A 19,651-nucleotide genomic window follows, 5' to 3' on the forward strand; every position below is an offset into this window, starting at 1 on the left:
ACTTTGTATTTTTCCATTTGTTTCAAGAATGTTCATAATTGCTTGTTGGAGCATTTTTATCATAGTTACTTTAAAATCCTTGTCTGATAATTCTAGTATCTATATCATCACAGTATTTGTGCCTATTGATTGTCTCTTTTTGTTTAATGTTTTTCTGGCTCTTGGTTTATCTAATAATTTTGGATTATATCCTGGACATTTTGTGTATTTTGTTATGAGACTCTGGATCGTATTTAATAATCTCCTATTTTAATAGACTGACAGTCTGTTTTGGTTTAGAATGAACTTTCTGTTCCAAAATTGTGGACTATGGTTCAAATGTCATGTTAGTTTCCATAGCTCTTACAGGGATCTTCTGGTCTGCCCTACGTGTGTGCTACCCAAGCTAATTTAGAACCTCGACAATATTCTACCCAGAGTTCACTTCTCAAAACTTTGGCTACTTTGATTCTGGTTAGTTTGACACATGGACTTCCCAGAGTTGTTTATGACTTCATGCACCAATTTAAAAAATTGCTTTCTCCAGCCTCTTCCTCTCCATAATCCTCCCCACTGATCTAGTTGGAAAGGGCTAAGATACTACGTCATTGCTATCCTTTTCTTAATGCAGGGCATGATGGTTTATAGGACTCCTCTCCACAGTCTCTGCCATGCCTAGTAGGGGGGAAAAGAGGTACAGTTTCTTTCACTGTATGTGCTTTGAGTAGAGCAAGTATAATCAACAGGGTTGAGTCTCCCAGGGCTACCCTATTCCCAATCTTGGAGAGAGCAGGCTTCCTGGGGAATTTTGTATCTACCCATTGGTGTTTCTGATTGTGGGTTACTTTAGCACCCAGGCTGTCTTTAGAAGGAAAAAAAAAAGGAAAGAAAGAAAGAAAGGGAAAGGAATACAGGGAACTCACCATTAGGTTGTTCCCTGAGTCCCACAGTCCCTAGTTTGTCTCCTTTTCTCAACCTTTCATGTATTTTGCCTGGGTTTTTAGTTGTCATTAGAGGAAGGATCAGGGTAGTATGCACTTGCTCCATATTGTAATGGGAAGCCAACCATGATTCAGTTTTGTATCCCTTGTAAAAGCATACCACAATGTGTAGTGTATGGCCTACACAAAAGAAAGGAGTGAGAGGGGAAAATAAGTAGCTCCGTATCTCACAATGGTAATTCAGCATAACGTGGTAGTTAAGAATATGGTCTTTATTTTTTTAATATTTATTTTTTTTATTTCTGAAAGAGAGAGAGAAAGAGAGAGTGAGCACAAGCAGGGGAGGGGCAGAGAGAAAGGGAGACACAGAATCCAAAGAAGGCTCCAGGCTCCGTCAGCACAGAGCCCGATGCAGGGCTTGAACCCACAAACTGTGAGATCATGACCTGAGCAAAAGTTGGATGCTTAACTGACTGAGTTATTCAGGAGCCCCAAGAATATGGCCTTTAGAATCAATTATCAGTTTGAGTTTTAGCTCTACCTACTTTCAGTGTAATATAAACTGGTTCCTTAACTTCTCAGAGTCTCAGTTTCCTATAATATGGGGGTAGTGATATCTGTCTCATCGGGTAAGTAAAAATGGCATATATTTCATGCTTTTAACACAAAGCTTGATAATAAAGTTAGCAAATGTATTCCTAGTTATACTAGTAATAACAACAACAATTACCAAAGACCACTGTTTTCTTATACTCATAGGAAACTCTGCCCTTAAAGACAAAGAAGATCAATTTGGGAGGACACCACTCATGTACTGTGTGTTGGCTGACAGACTGGATTGTGCAGATGCTCTCCTGAAGGCAGGAGCAGATGTTAATAAAACTGACCACAGCCAGAGAACGGCCCTCCATCTTGCAGCTCAAAAGGTGAGAAGTTAAATTCCTTTGAAGTGTAAACCTTTTGTGAGATACTTGTACGTTGATTAATGGGACTATGGAATAGACAGATGGTAAAGAAATCACAAGTATGCGACTCTTAGTTCCATTTGTTCTCTCTGGAAGCAGTCTATACTGCAGAGAATAAAGCACAGATAATCATGAGTGGCCCTATTCACTTATCCGCATTCCTTAAGCAATGGAATTCATTTTATGATCTAAGATTAAGTCAGGGAAAAAGAATAAAAATTGTATGTATACTATGACAGACCACATTACAAATCGATTTATGCATAGGGAAAAAGCAAAAAGCAAAGACCAAAAAGAAAAACACTAAGAGGGCGCCTTGGTGGCTCAGTCAGTTAAGCGACCAACTTCAGCTCAAGTTATGATCTCGCAGTTTGTGAGTTCGAGCCCCATGATGGGCTCTGTGCTGACAGCTCAGAGCCTGGAGCCTGTTTTGGATTCTGTGTCTCCCTCTCTCTCTGCCCCTCTCCTGCTCGCGCTCTGTCTCTCTCAAAAATAAATAAACATTAAAATATTTTTTAAAAAACAGATATTAATAGTGGTTGAGTTTTAACATTGGTAATATGTATGAATTTTGGTACTTTTTACTGTTTAAAAATTTCCCCCTCACAACTATTAATTATCTTTTACAACAAAAAGTTGCAGTCTCTCTTATAGTATGGGCATTAAGTATAAAAGAAATTTATTTTCTAAATGTATTTCACCTTTTTAAAAATCTAAAACTGTATTGCCAGTATAAATAATTTCAGGTTTGTTAAAGACATTGTCAAGAGCTGAGATTTTTGAGATTAAACATATCAAAAAATTAAAATGGGAAGCTTATAAATTTATTTAAAGACTTCTTTATCTGAAAATGATTTTTCCCTCTGTAAAATTATGGTGTATAAGATATATTTCCAGTGCCTGATATTTTTCTTTTTGTTATTTTAGACATATATTTTTGGAATAAAAAGCAATAAAAATTAGCTAGATCCAGCAGAAACTATTAGAGTTATTTCCCATTAAAAAATGTGAACCAGATATAGCTGATTAATTGAGGGGTTAGAAAAATATCTTTTTCATTAGTTGACTACATAAAAAGAGACTGACATTAAGAGATACTACTGAATATGCTAGTTATATGCTGTGATCAGTTAGGTCTGTCAGGTTATTCCCAAAGTTATTGCTCTTGAATTTGCTTTTCATTATAGTAATTTTTTAAAAAATCTCCCTCATTTTCAATTTCTGTTTTAACTACTGTTCAGGTATTTGTAACCTTTCACCTAGGCTTGTCAGCTGTAAAAATTATTCACTCAGGAGGGGTGACTCCATTTAACTTGTTATCATAAAAAAGTAAACATTTCAGATTGGAAATAGCCCTAGTATTAAGAATTTGATACACTTTAGATTTTTCATTGTGGTTCATGTAGATTTAAAACCCAACTTCAAAAATGTAGGTAGCTTCACATCAAGTGGGTCATGTGAAAAAACTGGGGGTTTGAGTCAATGAGCCTACAGCCATGTCATCTTTGTAGAGGTGTAGCATGACAAAAAAGGCTGAGAGATTGGGTTAGTTATAAGTCTTCACAAGGTACAGTGCATTGTTTTCTTTTGCTTTTTGTTTCTCCTTTATTTTTTCTTTGTTTGTTTATTTTGACGGAGAGAGGGAAAGAGCGAGCACGGGGGAGAGGCAGAGGGACAGGAAGAGAGAATCTTAAGCAGGCTCCATGCCTAGTGCGGAGCCAGAGGTGGGGCTCAATTTCACAACTGTGAGATCGTGACATGAGCTGAAATCAAGAGTTGGACGCCAAACTGAGCCAGCCAGGCACCCCACTCCTTTATTTTTTAAACTGTGACTTTCTACAGCATCAAAGAATAAATAGAACTATATTTACATGTCACAATTTACATAGCTGATTTCAGAAATAGCCAGTTTCGTGGTCTTTTGACTATCTGATAATTATACATTTCCTCCTTTTCCCCCTTTCTCTGTGTTGCGGTTTGTTTTTGCATATTTGTCAAAAGCGGAAATGTATCTTTAGGCTATACTAACACTAGTAGAATTTCCAGAACAAGAGTGGTCATAATTCTTTAATATTCTGCTCTGTCCAGATCAAAACTGGGTTTTATGTTTGATTTTGTGCTTTATGCAAAAGCACCATTATTTTTCAAAATCAGAGCTAGTATAGATCAGGCAGGAATAAGAATGTGAAGGATCTAGAAATAATTTTCAAAGAATAGTTGGAGATGACATGACCCAGGTCACACCTGGGACACCCTGCCTCTGAGCAGATACAAACACAAATTTTCTTTAGAGCAAACATCTTCACCCCAAACCAGGATTCTCCCATATTGCATAGACCAAACAAGATCTCACAGTGAAAGATCACCAAACATTTGAGGAAGGAATCTACCATGAATGAGAGCAGAAATGATAAACAGATTTATTCCCTCAGAAACCGATATTGGCATCATTAGAAACACTATGTAAAATAACCATTGATGGAATGGTTAAAGATAGAAGAAATCAGAAAAATGAACAATCAGTAAGAGACTCTCATGACTAGGCATCAGTTCTTGCCATGACCACTTATTTTAGAATAACCTATCCACCAAAAACATTTATAAAAACTGAACAAAATATATGTACATAGTTTGAAGGCATTGTGAGCAGTCAGCATAAGCAGGATCTAAGAAATTACAATCATTCGGAGAAGAGAATCATGGGAAATGAACATCACATTTATCTCCTTCAAGGCATCTTCCAAAGTAGGACACAAAAGAATACAACCCTAGCAGGAAGTGATTATCTTATGAGGCTGAGAAACCACAGGTAGAGTCTGGAGTTAGCAGTTGCTGGAAGGTGAAAAGGCAAAATCCTGGAGAGGAGGGAACCGCAGAGAAAGAACTCGAAAATCTGGGTACAAATTTTTTGCTAATTGTTAGCACATTCCTAAACTGTGCTTGTGCTGGGCGAGGCTCAAAGAAACCCAGCAGTAAACAGCAGCTGGGAGACCAAAGAGCTAAGCAGAGATTGTTTTAAAACTATCCTATGTTTTCTTTCCTGTATAAGTCTTTAATACATAACAAGTTGATTTTTGTATAGGGATCTATTCTCATTTTAAAACATATGAATAACTAATTGTCCCAGGACAACCTAGCTCATTAATTTTTAGCCATTTAGTGTCTGCTGTGTTCCAGTGCCAGGCTTTTATACTGTGTACCTCCAATCCTTTTTTTGTTTTGTTTTTAATTATGGTTTTTAAATAAAGAGTCCTAGGGCACCTGGGTGGCTCAGTCAGTTGAACATCCAACTCTTGATATTGGCTCAGGTCATGATCTCATGGTTCACAGGAGCAAGCCCCACGTCAGGCTCTGCACTGACAGCATGAAGCCCACTTGGGATTCTCTGTCTCCCTCTCTCTCTCTCTGCTCTTCCCCTGCTCACGTCCTCTCTCTCCCTCTCTCAAAAATTAAATAAATAAATAAATAAATAAAGGGTCCTGAATACGAGGGAGCTACTTAGAAAATTTAAAAATAAAAGTTACACCATAATAGTACTTTAGGGAGACAAATACGACAACTAAAGCTCTTTTGGAAGAGGAAGAGAGAGGAGGTACATAGAAAGTTATTACAGTTCAGGCCAATAGAGAGGAGGAGTTTGGTCTAAGGGATATATTGTGGAGGTAGAACTGTTCATCCATTCCATAGTTGCCAAATGTCTACTATGTAGTCATGATTATGCACCTAGAGAGAATATAAAAAAATGAATCACATATGTCTGTGGTGAAAAAGTACTCTCCATACTGATACCTATTAAACTTCATTTGTCTTTGTTTAGTCACCCTCTTGGATCTATCAGATATCAAATATTCTTCTCAAGGCTTGTCTATCCCATTCGATTCTGTTATCTGTGAACTCAGAAGTGTGCTATTTGCATAATCATCAGTATTCATGTATATGTGCATGAATGCATTCATTCAAAATATATTCAAACTGTTACTGTGTAACAGGTGCTGTGCTAAGGCTTTGGAATACAAAGATGAAAGACCTGATTCCTGCTCATAAGTTGTCTACAAAGATCGTTAATAAAGATATCAAGTGATAATTAAAGCTGGCCTTAGATATAAGGCCTTAGATATAGATATAAAGGTATCTACCTTTTATATCTAAGCATTTTATAAAGTATCAACAGCCATGCCATGTAAATAGTCATTTATTACTACTGACCTGAAGATCAACCATTCTCATATGTTATTTACTATCTTTTTGCTTTTTTGTGTGATAGTGACCTAATTATGTATCTTTCATTAGGTTGATTAGTAGGAAAAACTCTTGTTCCCATAGCATGTTGTTCATGTCTCCAGTAGAGCCCCATTATCTTGTACTGTAATAATTGCTCACTTGTCACTTTCCCACTGGACTGGATCTCCAGGCAAGAACTTTGTTTTCTTTATTTTTGAATCCCCTAGAACCTAACACAGTGTCTGACCTGTCTTGGCCGAATGAATGAATACACTTTGGGTTACTTATATAGAAAGTCATTATTAATACAAATGCCAGACATTTTGTTTATTAGAAACATTTATCCGGTTTCAGAACACATATGTGGGAAAAACTTATTGAACCGTGCTGAGTGGCTTACTTACTTTGACACATACTCACTTCTCTGGAAACAAATTGCTGTTTGTCCAAGCAGCTAAGAAAATGGTACCCACAAGAATAAAATTAATCTCAATATACTGAACATCTGTACCTAATTTATTTTTCATTTGTACCCTCAGTTTAATCCAAGAAGGCAATCAGTCATACCTTTTCTGGGTTTCTCACAAAAGATACCTAATTGTTAGAAATGTTTTCCTCCAGGGAATCTGCTATTTCTCTCACTTCCACAGATACATTTGTTTGTTAATAAGGATAAAAAAAAGTCTTGGCAATCTTATTAAATGTTAATAGTTATGCATTTTTAATCTTCCAGGAGGTTATTAGTTTGGTTTCGAGAAGATTAAGACTACCCACTGAAAAATATATCATGTTAAACACAAAAACTAAAGAAGCTTCACACTGTGGTTGTGTTGTGTAGTGTATTGGTGTTTTTTTAATTCACCACATAATTCTCAATTCATCCTTGAAAACTGAATATTAATTTTCTGTTTTCAAGATAGGCTGTTTCCAGGTTAATGACTTAAAATAATTAAAGGAGAAGAGTAGAATACCTCTGAAACTTTTTAGGAAAACTTAATACCAAGTAACAATATTAAGATATTAGATTCCCTTACTTTAGACACACTCATTTAATACACAAACACACCAACAGTCCATCTCCCAGTCTCCTGGAACTCCGTATCCCTGTGTGTGTGTGTACATACACATACATATACATACTTCTGCTTAACTCCATGCCTACCACTGATCATCATAAATTTCACTTACCTATTTTCACCCAACTAATGCTGTTAGTTTCTGTCTTAGCACAATTCCTGCCATTTAAAAAAGATTCAGTTAATGTTTGTTTAATGAATTTATGAATGAAGGAATGAATCGATAAATTCGAATGCCAGATAAATTTATTATGAATGGTATGGTCTTCAAAACTGTTGAAATTTAAACTGGTTGTTATGTTTATTCCTTTTTATTATCCACCCCAGCCCCATATAATTTTGTTAGTGGTATTTTACAAGACACTGTGAGCTTAACTTCCCATCAAATATCACTCTGGTATGCCTCAATTTCTTCATCTATAAAATGGGATAATATACTTCTCCCTGTCTGCTTTATAGGAATGATGTGTTCTTAGATAGAAAGCATTTTGGTTGGTAGAGAAATATACTAACACTGTAGGTTATCAATATTATCGCTATTGGTCATACTGCAATATAGGTATAAACTTCATAGTACTCTTTAGGAATCAGTAGATGTCAGAGGTAAAAAGTTCCTTCAGGATCTTCTAGTCCCAGTCTGTTATTGGACGAAGAAATCGGGTCAATTCTCCTTTCAATTCTCTTTTTTAACAAATTATTCATCATTCTCTTTGCATATACCCGAATGTTTTTTGTCTTATTTTTAAGCTACTTTTTAAAAGTTTTTATTTAAATTACAGTATAGTTGACATACAGTGTAATACTAGTTTCAGGTGTACAATATAGTGATTCAACACTTCCATACATCACCTGGTGCTCATCACAAGTGCACTCCTTAATCCCCATACCTATTTCACCCATCCCCCCACCCACCTCCCTCTGGTAACCATCAGTTATATATTATGACTGTAACCATCATATATTATGGCTGAGTAATATTCCATTATATATATATTTTTTCTTTTTTTTTTTTCGTGATATCTTCTTTATCCATTCATCAGTCAGTGGATATTTGGGCTGTTTCCATAGTTTGACTGTTATAGATAATGCTGTTATAAACGTCAAGGTGCCAACAGACTCATGAAAAGATGCTCAACGTCACTCATCATCAGGGAAATGCAAATCAAAATTACAGTGAGTTATCACCTCACACCTGTCAAAATAGCTAAAATTGACAACACAAGAAAAACAGATGTTGGCAAGGATGTGGAGAAAGGAGAACCCTCTTCCACTGTTGGTGGGAATGCAAACTGGTACAGCCACTCTGGAGAACAGTGTGGTGGTTCTTCAAAAAGTTAGAACTACCCTACGACCCAGCAATTGCACTACTAGGTATTTACCCAAAGAATAAAAAAATACTAATTCAAAGGGATACATGTACCCCAATGTGTAAATTAATTATTTTAAAAAATTTTTAATGTACTTTACTTTTGAGAGAAGGGGGGGAGGGGAGGGGCAGAGAGAATGAGAGAGGGAGACACAGAATCTGAAGCAGGCTCCAAGCTCTGCGCTATCAGCACAGAGTCCCGATGCAGGCCTTGAACTCACGAACCACCAGATCGTGACCTGAGCCGAAGTCGGACGGTTAACTGACTGAGCCACCCAGGTGCCCCAAATTAATTATTTTAAACTTATAGATAAGAATAGAGAATCATATAAAAATACTCAGGTAGCCTAATACCCAGAAGAGATAAAACTGAATATTTTTTGTTTTTGCTCCAGATTTTCTTTAATGAAATAAAACATTATAGATTCACTTGAGGTTTTCTGTTTATCCACCCAAATCCCATTGCCCTCTTTTCATGTCTCCTCGGTCTATCTTAATTTTGGTGGTTTCAATCCCCATGCATATTTTTCTACCTTTTCTTTATAGGGATATACCCATAATCAATGTTATTTCACATGTTTAAAATCTTTATATAAGTGGTATTATATGATATGTGTCATTCCCCAACTTGCTCTTTTAACATTTACGCTAATGATTTTGAGGTATATGTTGAAACATGTAGCTCTGTTCACAAAAGATTATATGCAGATTCTGAAAGACACGTGAAAAGGTGTCCAACATCATTACTAATTAGATAAGTGCAAATTAGAGCCACTGTGAGATACTACACAATCATTGAATGTCTAAAATGAAAAAGTCTGATAACACCAGTTGGTGGAGAGGATATGGAACAGGTGGAACTCACAAACATTTTTAGTGAGAATGCAAATTGATTAATCTACCCTAGAAAATGGTTTGATAAACCTGAACACACACACACACACACACACACACACACACACACACACACAATCACCGCAATTCATGTTCCAATCCCAGTAATACCGAAGAGAAATAAGCGCCTCATTCTACCAGAAGGCATGTATGAGAATGTATGTGACAGCTTTATATACAGTAGCAAACATTCTTAGTAGTACAAACCTCCCAAATGCCTAGCAACAGACGAATGGGTAAATAAACTGACGTATTCCTACAATGGAGTACTACACAACAAAAATAATGAACTACTGATACATTGCACCATGTGAATAAATTTCACAGATATCATGTTGAGTGAAAGAAGTCATGTATTTTTATGAATTTTAAGAACAGGCAATACTTTATGGTGATTCAAATCAGATTCATGGTTACCCAAGATATAGATATTGACTGAAAAGGGGCATAAAGGAAGCTTCCAGGGATACTGGAAATGATCTATATCTTGATCTGTGTGTTCATTACATAAAAAGTTCTCAGTCTGTATACTTAAGATTTATCTACTTTATTGTTTATATGTTCTGCCTTGATTTAAAAATTATTTTTGAAAATGGAAAGATGTCCAGAACTTGATACAGTGTTATTTACAGCATGTATTATTTATAGCATATATTATGCGGGATAAAGAAGAATGGAATCAAGAATAGTTCCTGATATAAACTTTGAAGCACTCTGGCCACATTTCCCCAGCCTTAGCTTCAGAAGCTCTATGAAAGCCCTGTATCTAGACTCTAACCCAGTGGTTCTCAAATTTGAACATGTATCGAAATGACCTGGATGCTTCTCTGTAGTTGTATTCAATCATTAGCTCATCTTAACATAATTTACTAAGTGCCCACTCTACCACACATTATGTAGTCAGTAGATACCTGAAGAGTAAGCAAATGAGGTTTTGGCCATTGGGATGCTTCTGGAAGAAGGCACCAAAAGACATCTGTGATGCCCACATTACTTAGGGATGTAGTAAGTCTCAGTGTATGAAGCCCTTATATTCTGGAATCTTAATGATCTCTCAAGATCTCTGGGCTGAGATGAGTGATGTTAGACAACTCTCGTAGTTTACCCCATTTGACTTCACCCCTAGCTAGGCGGCCTTTTCCAGGCAGGCAGAAAGTCCCAGTCTGAAGAATCTTTGCTTCAGTATATTCCAACTTCTGAGGTTTCCAAACACACTTCAAGCTCATCTTCCTCGGAGTATTTAGACACTATCTCTGAACCTGCCTTCTGGTGTTCCAGTTTAGAAACTGATTTTAGATATTTAGGATCATACACTTAAGAGCATTCCAACCAAATTCAGAGTTGGTCTGCTTTTAAACAAATCTGAGAACTGAAATTAAAACCTATCTGTCCTTTAATACTTTGACTATCCTTAATGTACGTCTCCTTGCAAGGATGACATTTGTAGTCATAAGGAACAGCACATCAACAAATCTTGATTGAAATCACTACTTTGAATTTTTCTAACATAATTCTAATGAGAAAAAAAATTCATTTAGTTTCATGGTGGCTTTATAGCAGTCAGAATAGTTAAATATTATCTTTTTTTTTTTTTAAGTTTTTTAAAAATTTATTTTGAGAGAGAAAGCATGCACGCAAACAGGGACGGGCAGAGAAAGAATTCCGAGCAGGCCCCACGCTCAGCACAGAGCCCGATGCAGGTCTTAAACTCACAGACCACGAGATCATGACCTGAGCCAATATCAAGAGTCAGACCTCAACTGACTGAGCCACCCAGGCACCCCTCTATTTTTCTATATAAGTAAACTGAGGTATAGTTTGATTGAATTCTTCTAGTTCACTCTGATACTTGTAGAGTCAGGAATTACTTTGTTTTTCTGATTCCCAGCTTCGTGTTCCTGATAATGTTCCATGGGAAGATAACTTACATACTTTTCTGAAGCTTACTTTCTCAGACTTCTGGTTCTTCTGACCTAGAGTCATTTCCAAATCTAGTTTCCCAGTCAAACCCCCAAAGAAGTGCCTAAGGTTTTCCCTCTCATGGGCCAGATTCAGAATTTAACCCAGAACTTCCACTTTTCAGTGCAGCATTTTCCCTCAATGTTATGACACCCCTCAAACACAGCAGGGCAGCCTTGCAGATTGTATTTTAAATCTATGTGGCTTGCCAAATTTTGTTTTGAACATGTTCCTGTCTCCTACAACCATGGTCATTTTCTAATCATCTTTATCTCTTCACTGACCCCCAGTTTTACTAAGTCATGAAAATGCAAGCATCTGCTTTCTATGAATAGATTAGAGATCCCCACAAGCCTAGATTCCCATGGAAACCAATCAAAAACTAAAAGGAAAAGAAAGAGTATATATTGAATTTCCCTGAGACCTACAGCTTGTTTTTCATTAGACTCATGCTGATTTCTTTTAAACTCTGGGCACAGGGCCAGTGAATATTTTTACAGCTGATAAAAAGGAACTTCAGATCCATTTACTTTCATTTAAACTTTTAAAAATTAATTTTCTATATAACATCAATTCCAAAGAAAATTTGAGCATTAATTTGATAATTGCCTCCTTATGCCATAGGATTATATTTGCTCATATAATTTTCTCTTTTTGTTTTTTTCCTTCTTATATTTTACTGTTCAGAAGAGAACGAGAGGGAATCAGGGGGTCTGTTATTCCTACAGTATGAATATTGTCAGCCCCTGGGCACAACATTTTCCCTATAAACAATTATAGGGCTCTTTATACCTCATTTGACTGTTAAGCTTTTACAAAGTCCAAATAATCACTTACTAATATGATAACAGATATATAACCAAAATGCCAAAGTAAGGGGGATCAGGAAAGCCAAGGAGGAGGTGACTGGGGAGAGTAGGGTGTAAATCTAAGTAAGGTAATCAAAATAGTTATCATTAACGTGGTGACATTTGAAACCAGACTTGAAGGAGGTGAGGAAGTTAGCCATGTGAATGGCTGAGGGAACTTTCTTTTGTTCCTGGCAGAAGGAACAAAGCCTTAAAACAGGAATATGCCTGGGATGTTTAAGGAATACCATGGGGGCTAGCATGATTATAATGAGTGAGCTAGGTGGGAAAGCAGTAGGTAATGAGGACATGGAGAAATGGTAGCCAGATCTTACAGGGCCTTTGGGCCATTGTCAGGAATATGTTTTTACTCTGGATGAGATGAGGAGGCATTGGAGGGTTTTGGGGAAAGGAGTGACCTTATCTGACTTATATATTAATGAAATAATCATCCTGGCCCAAATAATTTTCTGCAGACTTACTATTATCCATTCCTTTAGTCCTTCTTCGTATATGCCCTCAAGTCTCCTTCCCATCCTGATCCCTTTTACCATATATGCACACAGGTGCCTAAATCCCCCTGAAAATAAGACACCTAGAATAGAATACAATGCCAGTCTGATGAGCACAGAGTATGCCGTGATTTTCATCATTGACATTTAACAACCAAATGCGTCGATGTCTCAAAACCTCTAACTTTGCTTTATGCTTACTATTGCATAAACGAATCCTGTGGTTTTTGGACCCAAATGTAACATTTTATTGTATCCATATTTAATCATTCCTTGGAACTTCCCAGACTTATTTAGGTAGAGTTTACCATTCCTTTCTCTGTTCCTCCAGTACCTTGTATACTCACCCACTGTTATGTCACCCATCCCACCGAAAGATATTTATTTGTTTACACATTTTATTTCCTCACCAACAATGCACATCTTCATATCAGCAAGAGTGTGATAGTCATATTTTTTATTACCAGTGCCTCGTACTTAATAAATACTCAGTTAATGGCTGGTAAATTGAATTGGGTTCATCATACAACTTGTTGAGGTCCTCTTGATTCTTGAGTCTGTCATTCAGTATAGTTGTCATCTCTGCTCCAAATGAGTCACCAGAAGTCTCATCCTAATCTTTGATATCAAACTAGATCCTGTGTGCGGAAAAGCTTAATCACTGAAACACTACTACTAAAATTAACTTCAATGTAAAGGCTTGTTGTATTCTTTCTTTCTACTTGTCTAAATTGTGTCATCCGTGGTAATTAGGCTTCTTGAAAAATTTTATTTACTCTATCAGAGTCTACTTGTTCGCCATTCCAATTCTGATGAATAATTCACTCATTCATTTGTTCAACAAATACAGTTTGAGTGTTTAATCTGTATCGTGTTGCATTATATATCTTGAAATATTTAAATTCAACTTGTGTCTAAATATTTAAAGTCTTTCAGATTCTGAATCATCATAAAGTTAACATTTCACCAATAAAACTCATTTTTAAGAAGTTTATTGAGTATACTCCATTTATCTCAAACAATTTTAGATTTCAGAAGACATTGTATTTTGTAAAATTTCTTATTCAAACCCTTTCAATCTCTGTCATTTATCAGACTGATTCTTTGCAAAGCATTTGTTAGGAATTTGAGGAAAATTCAGACTATACTTTGAAGTACTGACTGTAAATTTCTAACTATGTATGTAACTGGTCATTTTCAATGACCAATTACAATCTGTGGGAGTTTGTGTGTGTACATGTATATGTGCACAGAGGTGCATGCTTTACATTGTTATTTCATTGATGGTAATGTGTATACGTATTACAAAATTAAATATACCATGAAGATTTACAGTGCATAATCTAAGAGCAGGGCAAAGCTTCTATCTGTAAATCAAAACACAGAAGCGATAGGAAAGGATGAATAGATATGGCCACATAGAAATAAGAAAGACTTTTCTCTCCCAGAAAATATCGTAAGCAAAAAAAAAGGAGAAAGACAAACCGGGAAACAATATTTGCAAGTTATGTCACTAACAGAGGGTTAATATCCCTCATATATACAATGGGGAAATAAGACCAATGACTCTATAAAAAATGAGCAAGAGATATGTATAGATAGTTTACAAGAAAAAGAGTTTGAGTAGCCCTTACATATGTGAAAAGATGCTCAACGTTGTTCATCCTAAGGGAAACGCAAGTTAAAATTATAATGAGGTGTTTTTCATGTGTCAGGTTGGCAAAAGTCGAAAAGTTTGACAGAGTACTCTGATGAAAGCTGTTCCTGGAGGGAACAAAACAGTACAACCTCTGTGAAGGGAAAGGTTAACAATATCCAGCAAAAGTAACTAGAGTATGCACTTACCTTTGACCCAACATTTCCACTTCTAGAAAAATACACCGGTAAAAATAAGAAGTGATGTCTGCACAAGGCTATTTAATTGCAGCGTTATTTGTAATAGAGAACACATGAAGGGAAAAAAGAGGAGGAGCACACAATGTAATGCTATGCAGCTGTAAAGAGTAGTGAAAAATATTTCTATATAATATATTTTGTAATTTTATTTATTTATTTTGGGAGAGAGAGCGAGTGGGGGAAGGGTAGAGAGGCGGGGACAGAAAGAGAATCCCAAGCAGGCTCCACACTGTCAGCACAGAGTCCGATGTGGGGTTCGATCTCACAAACTGTGAGATCATGACCTGAGCTGAAATCAAAGAGCCAGGCATTTAACCAAGTGAGCCACCCAGGTGCCCCTCTATATAATATTTTAAAACGACCTCCTGGAGTGAAAAGCGTGGAATTTTATGCACGGTCCATCAGAAGTGGAACTTATAATGCAGGTGACAGTGGACAAGCTAGACTTGGAGTGCCTGGGGCTGAGAACATCCCTACGATGGGCAGAAAATGAAAGAAAGCCCAGCCAGAAATCATGGGCGGTATCCCAGCCACTGGAGCTAAAGGCAACCTGGAGTACAAAACATGCTGAGTTGTGGGGATGAGGGAAGGAGGTAATCTGTCAGTGAGACCTCAGACACAAAGTTGAAAGAGCAGGTAAGGAATGACAGGACACCATTCCATGGGAGAATCACAAAAGACAAGCTGGAAGAAATTTGGATACTAGGTGGGTTTTTAAGTTAGCACTGAAAGAACAGAATTAGGGCCTCAATGCCTAAGACCATTATACTGTTGAGTGGAGAGATGAATGGATGGATGGATGGATGGATGGATGGATGGATAAATAGGCATCAATTTGCTAGACATTAAGGTACAAGATTGAGACTAGATTATAGGAGCAAGGCAGAAAACTGAGTTACACTGTCTGGATCACAACGTGAAGGCATCCAGGTCGACTTAACCCTCACTGATCTCCGTAACAAGCTAGACTTAAATCTTTCCTTAATTAGGGTCAAGGTAAGTCCCAAGCTGGGGGAAGGATAGCATGCAGACCACAGTATCTGGAAGCAGAAAAATTGGATACCCTTATCTTGTTTACCTTTTGAATAGCAAGAAAAACCTTCCTAGAAGCTCTGTGGCAGACTTTCCTTCCGTCTCTTGGACTCCCAGACCTAATTCACTCTCTTGGCAAAAATGAAACCACCATGATTGTTCAGATCAGTCAAAGCCACTGGATTTGGTGACAGCCCAGCCTTCCCTGAAGGACATAATCACTTAAAGGAAGATCAACAAAAATCAGGGTTCTGTTAGCCCAGAAGTAGATGGCCATAGATGTTAGGTAGGCACTCTGTAGTGTTGGCCACTGTGTCCTTTGGACACTTACAGAGCTTGGTAACTACTATCTAAATCAATGACCATAGGCCACCTCCTGTGGCACTGCCCTGCAGCTCGAGCCTACAAAAAAGCCAGATATACCAACTCTGTTGACAGAGTCAACACTGTTGTCAACACTGTTGACAGTAGTTGACAGGACAGCCTATCACTTAACCTACCTGCATGTTCTTTCTATTTTTTAGCAAATACGGACATCTCCTTCCGAATGCCTTTAAATAAGGGAATGGTCAAATCACTTGGTTTTGTCAATCACAAATGTGGGATGTTACCCCACCCTTCACCCTTCAAACTTAATTGAGAAGTATAGTTGTAAAGAGCACTGGTCTGAAAATCAAATTCACTTAGTGAACAGATATTTATTTATTGAGTACCTACAAATCCTAAGGCACTGTCCTATGTTTGGGATATAACAATGACAAAATGAAACAAAAATCCCTGCCTTCACAGAGCTTACATTTTGGTAGAAAACAAACCAACAAATGAAAAAGATTATAAAATATATATAGTATTATGTCAGATGAGGATACATGCTGTGGAAAAAATAAAGCAGGTGAAAGAGACGGGGAGCCGAGGGGTTGCACGTTATAGAGTGATCCTGATAAGTCTCACTTAAAGAAGTAAAACTGAGCTAACATTTAACATTTGACCTAAAGGCAATGAGAGAACAAAGCTTGCAGGGTGACAGAATGCCAAGTGCAAAGACTCTGAGACGGGAGCATGCATGGTATTTACAAGGAACAGTCAGCAGGAAGGCCCCTGTAACTCTGGGGTGAGGATGAGATCAGAGATCATGTAGGGCGTACAGGATTTTGAGCGATTCAGCTTTTACTGTGCACAAGAGGGCAAGGTTGTTGAAGGGTTTAAGCACAGAAAATATGATCTGGTTTATATTTTGAAAGGCTCATTTTAACTGCCGTGCTGAGAGACTGTCAAAAGGGTGAGGGCAGAAGGAGGGAGACTAATTAGGAAGCTGAGAGACACTGTTGGGTTGGACCAGAGTGGTGGTGGTGGTGGTGGTGGTGGTGGTGGTGGTGGTGGTGGTAAGATGGGGTCCAATTTTAAAGGTATTTTGAATTTCCTGTTGGATTATAGTTATGAAAAGAAGAGAAGCCAATGAATCTGACACTCGATTTTTTTAAAGCCTCATATCTTTTTAAACATTTTATTAGGGAGAACTTCTCTCCTTCCCATGTTGAAGGAAATCCCAGATATTATACCATTACATCAATATTTATTTCTTAAAAAAAAAAAAAAAAATGACTCGTGGAACGCCTGGCTGGCCCAGTCGGTAGAGCATGCAACTTTTGATCTCTGGGTTGTGAGTTTGAGCCCCACAATGGATGCAGAGATTACTTAAAAATAAAACCTTTAGAAAGAAAGAAAAAGAAAAAGAAGATGACTCCTTTAAAATATAGCAATTGTAACTTATTGTAAAAATTTACAAGAATTACTTAATATGATCTCATAAAATAGCCCATCAATGTTCAAATTATAAATTGCCTCCTTAATGTTTTTGTTTGGTTATTTACATTTGTTTGAATCAGGTATCAGGATCCAAATAAGGGCTATATATGACATTGGTTTATGTCTTTTAAGCCTTTTTAAATCTATAGATTCCTCCCCCGTCTCTCTTTTTTTCTTACAATTTTTTGTAATTGTGGCTTAACTTCTAAACCAATTTGCTGTCTCAGTCCAAACTAATGGTCTCAGTCTATAAATTACGTTGATTCTCTCTGAGTATAATTAACTTGTTTCTCTGTCTTCTGTAATTTCCTGTAAGTTAGTTATTGGATCTATAGACTTGATCTGATTCAGGTTCCTTTTTTTTTTTTTTTTTTTTTTTTTTTTGGCTAAACTACTTCATTGGTTTGCTATATTTCTCATCAGAAGATATGTAACATTCCATTGTCTCCTTTTTTTTTTTTTTTTTTTACGTTCAGAGTTACTGCCATCCAGGGCCTAAAGCCAGTTTGTTATTGGGAGTTGCAAAATAGTAATATTCAAATTCTGCCATCCCTTCTACAACTATTTGCTGGAATAATTGATTAAAGAGAAATTTCCACTTATCTACTATTTGATTACTCACAGATACAGGAAAGGAAAATTAATCCTTAATTCTTTCTTTACCAGTTTTCAAATTAAGGAGTTGGTTTCCTGTGTCCTCCCATGATGACCAATTAATATTTTCCTTTTTTCCTTATTGGTGTCATTATGAACAGGCATAGGATTTTTGCTATCACTTTATATTTACTGTATCAGTTCATCGACATTATTACCCCTAATTGATATTCAAATTACTCCATCTTTGGTTGTGAGAAGTCCTTCAAGTTGGTTCCTGGATCCTTTTGACATGATCCTATTATTTGATACCTTCCTTGCTCTCTGCTGTGACTAAATATTCCAGGTTCACTTCAGCATTTTTATTAAGTTTTTCAATTCCAGTATAGTTAACATACAGTGTTACATTAGTTTCATAACTTCTGTATTTTTTACTCCAGACCTGGCATCCACCTTTCCTCCAAGGACCCACGGTGCTTGATAGCAGGAAAAAGTATTTGGAGGCCACAGTCTGGAGTCTAGGGATGCTCACTTTTACAGGGTTGGTGATTGTTTCTAAGTCTTTACTGTGGTCACTGCTTGGAATCATTTTTTAATAAAAATGTCATTTTGTCACTTCCTATTCTAATTCAGGATTAAGATATTGTTGTTTTTAACTTAACCTCCTCTATCTTACATCTCTACTCCTTTTTCTCACCCAGCTGAGAATAATAGAATACCAGATCATCTAGATGAAGAAACCAAGACTCAAAGAGCTTGAGTAATTTTTCATTAAGTGTCAGAAGAAGAAGGCAATACATAGATCTGTCTGATTCCAAAGTCTTTGCTTACACTGGTTTTTAAAATTTTGACTTGACACACTTCCCTTGCTTCAAAGCATAGAATTTTACATTGAACTGCCAGGTGGAGAATTCGGTTTAACTAACACGTATCGTGCACCCATTTTTATTCAAAGTCCTGTTGTCTCGTGTGAGACTGATGTCCATCAGCAAGTCTTGTCAACTCTACATACTCATTTCTCAACACCCCCCTTTGCTACTACCCTGGTCATAACAACCAGCATCTTGGATTCATGTGGGAGCCTTGTTTGGATTATTGCAGTGGCCTCCAAACTGGCCTTCTGGCTTCTACTCTTGCCCCCTGAAGTCTGTGCTCATGACATCAGCTAGCATGAGCCTTTTAAACTCGAGTCAAATCATGTCACTCTCCGCGCCACACCCTCTAAGGGTTGTTTTTTTTCTTTATCTCAGAGTAAAAGCCCAAGCACTTCCTATGCCTTATAAAGCCCCGTATGTTTTAAATCTCCAGTTACCTATATGAACTTATCTTTAATCTTACCCTTGTTTTCCCAGTATAAGCCTGCTCTAGCCTCTGTGCTGTTCCTCTAAAAGGAAAAGAATGGTCTTGCCTCAAGGTTATTTTGCATTTGCTTTTCCTTTTGCTAGGAATACTGTTCCATTAGCTATCTCTGTGTTGAACTCCCTCACTTTCCTCAGTTCTTACTTAAAAGTTATTGTTGCAGTGAAGCCTTCCCTGGCTCTCCTGATAGTCCCTCATTTCAC

The 19,651-nt window shown here is 37.1% G+C and overlaps 1 protein-coding gene across 7 annotated transcripts in view; it reads left to right on the forward strand.

The window, feature by feature from the left end:
* The window catches only part of INVS (inversin), a 173,909-nt gene that overhangs the window by 34,238 nt on the left and 120,020 nt on the right, over positions 1-19,651 (forward strand). For 6 of the 7 annotated variants that reach the window (XR_006196012.1, XM_042913663.1, XM_042913664.1 and 3 more), the window contains exon 3: positions 1,680-1,846. Coding sequence is in view for 6 of the 7 variants with exons in the window: in XM_042913663.1 (XP_042769597.1) it covers positions 1,680-1,846 (167 nt within the window). In the remaining variant the exon portion in view is untranslated. Of the gene's footprint in view, positions 1-1,679; positions 1,847-19,651 lie in introns of those variants that run through there. The other variant, XM_042913665.1, reaches the window with a different exon arrangement.

Source organism: Panthera leo, chromosome D4 (genome assembly GCF_018350215.1).
Source record: "Panthera leo isolate Ple1 chromosome D4, P.leo_Ple1_pat1.1, whole genome shotgun sequence".
In the NCBI taxonomy this organism is placed as follows: Eukaryota; Metazoa; Chordata; class Mammalia; order Carnivora; family Felidae; genus Panthera; species Panthera leo.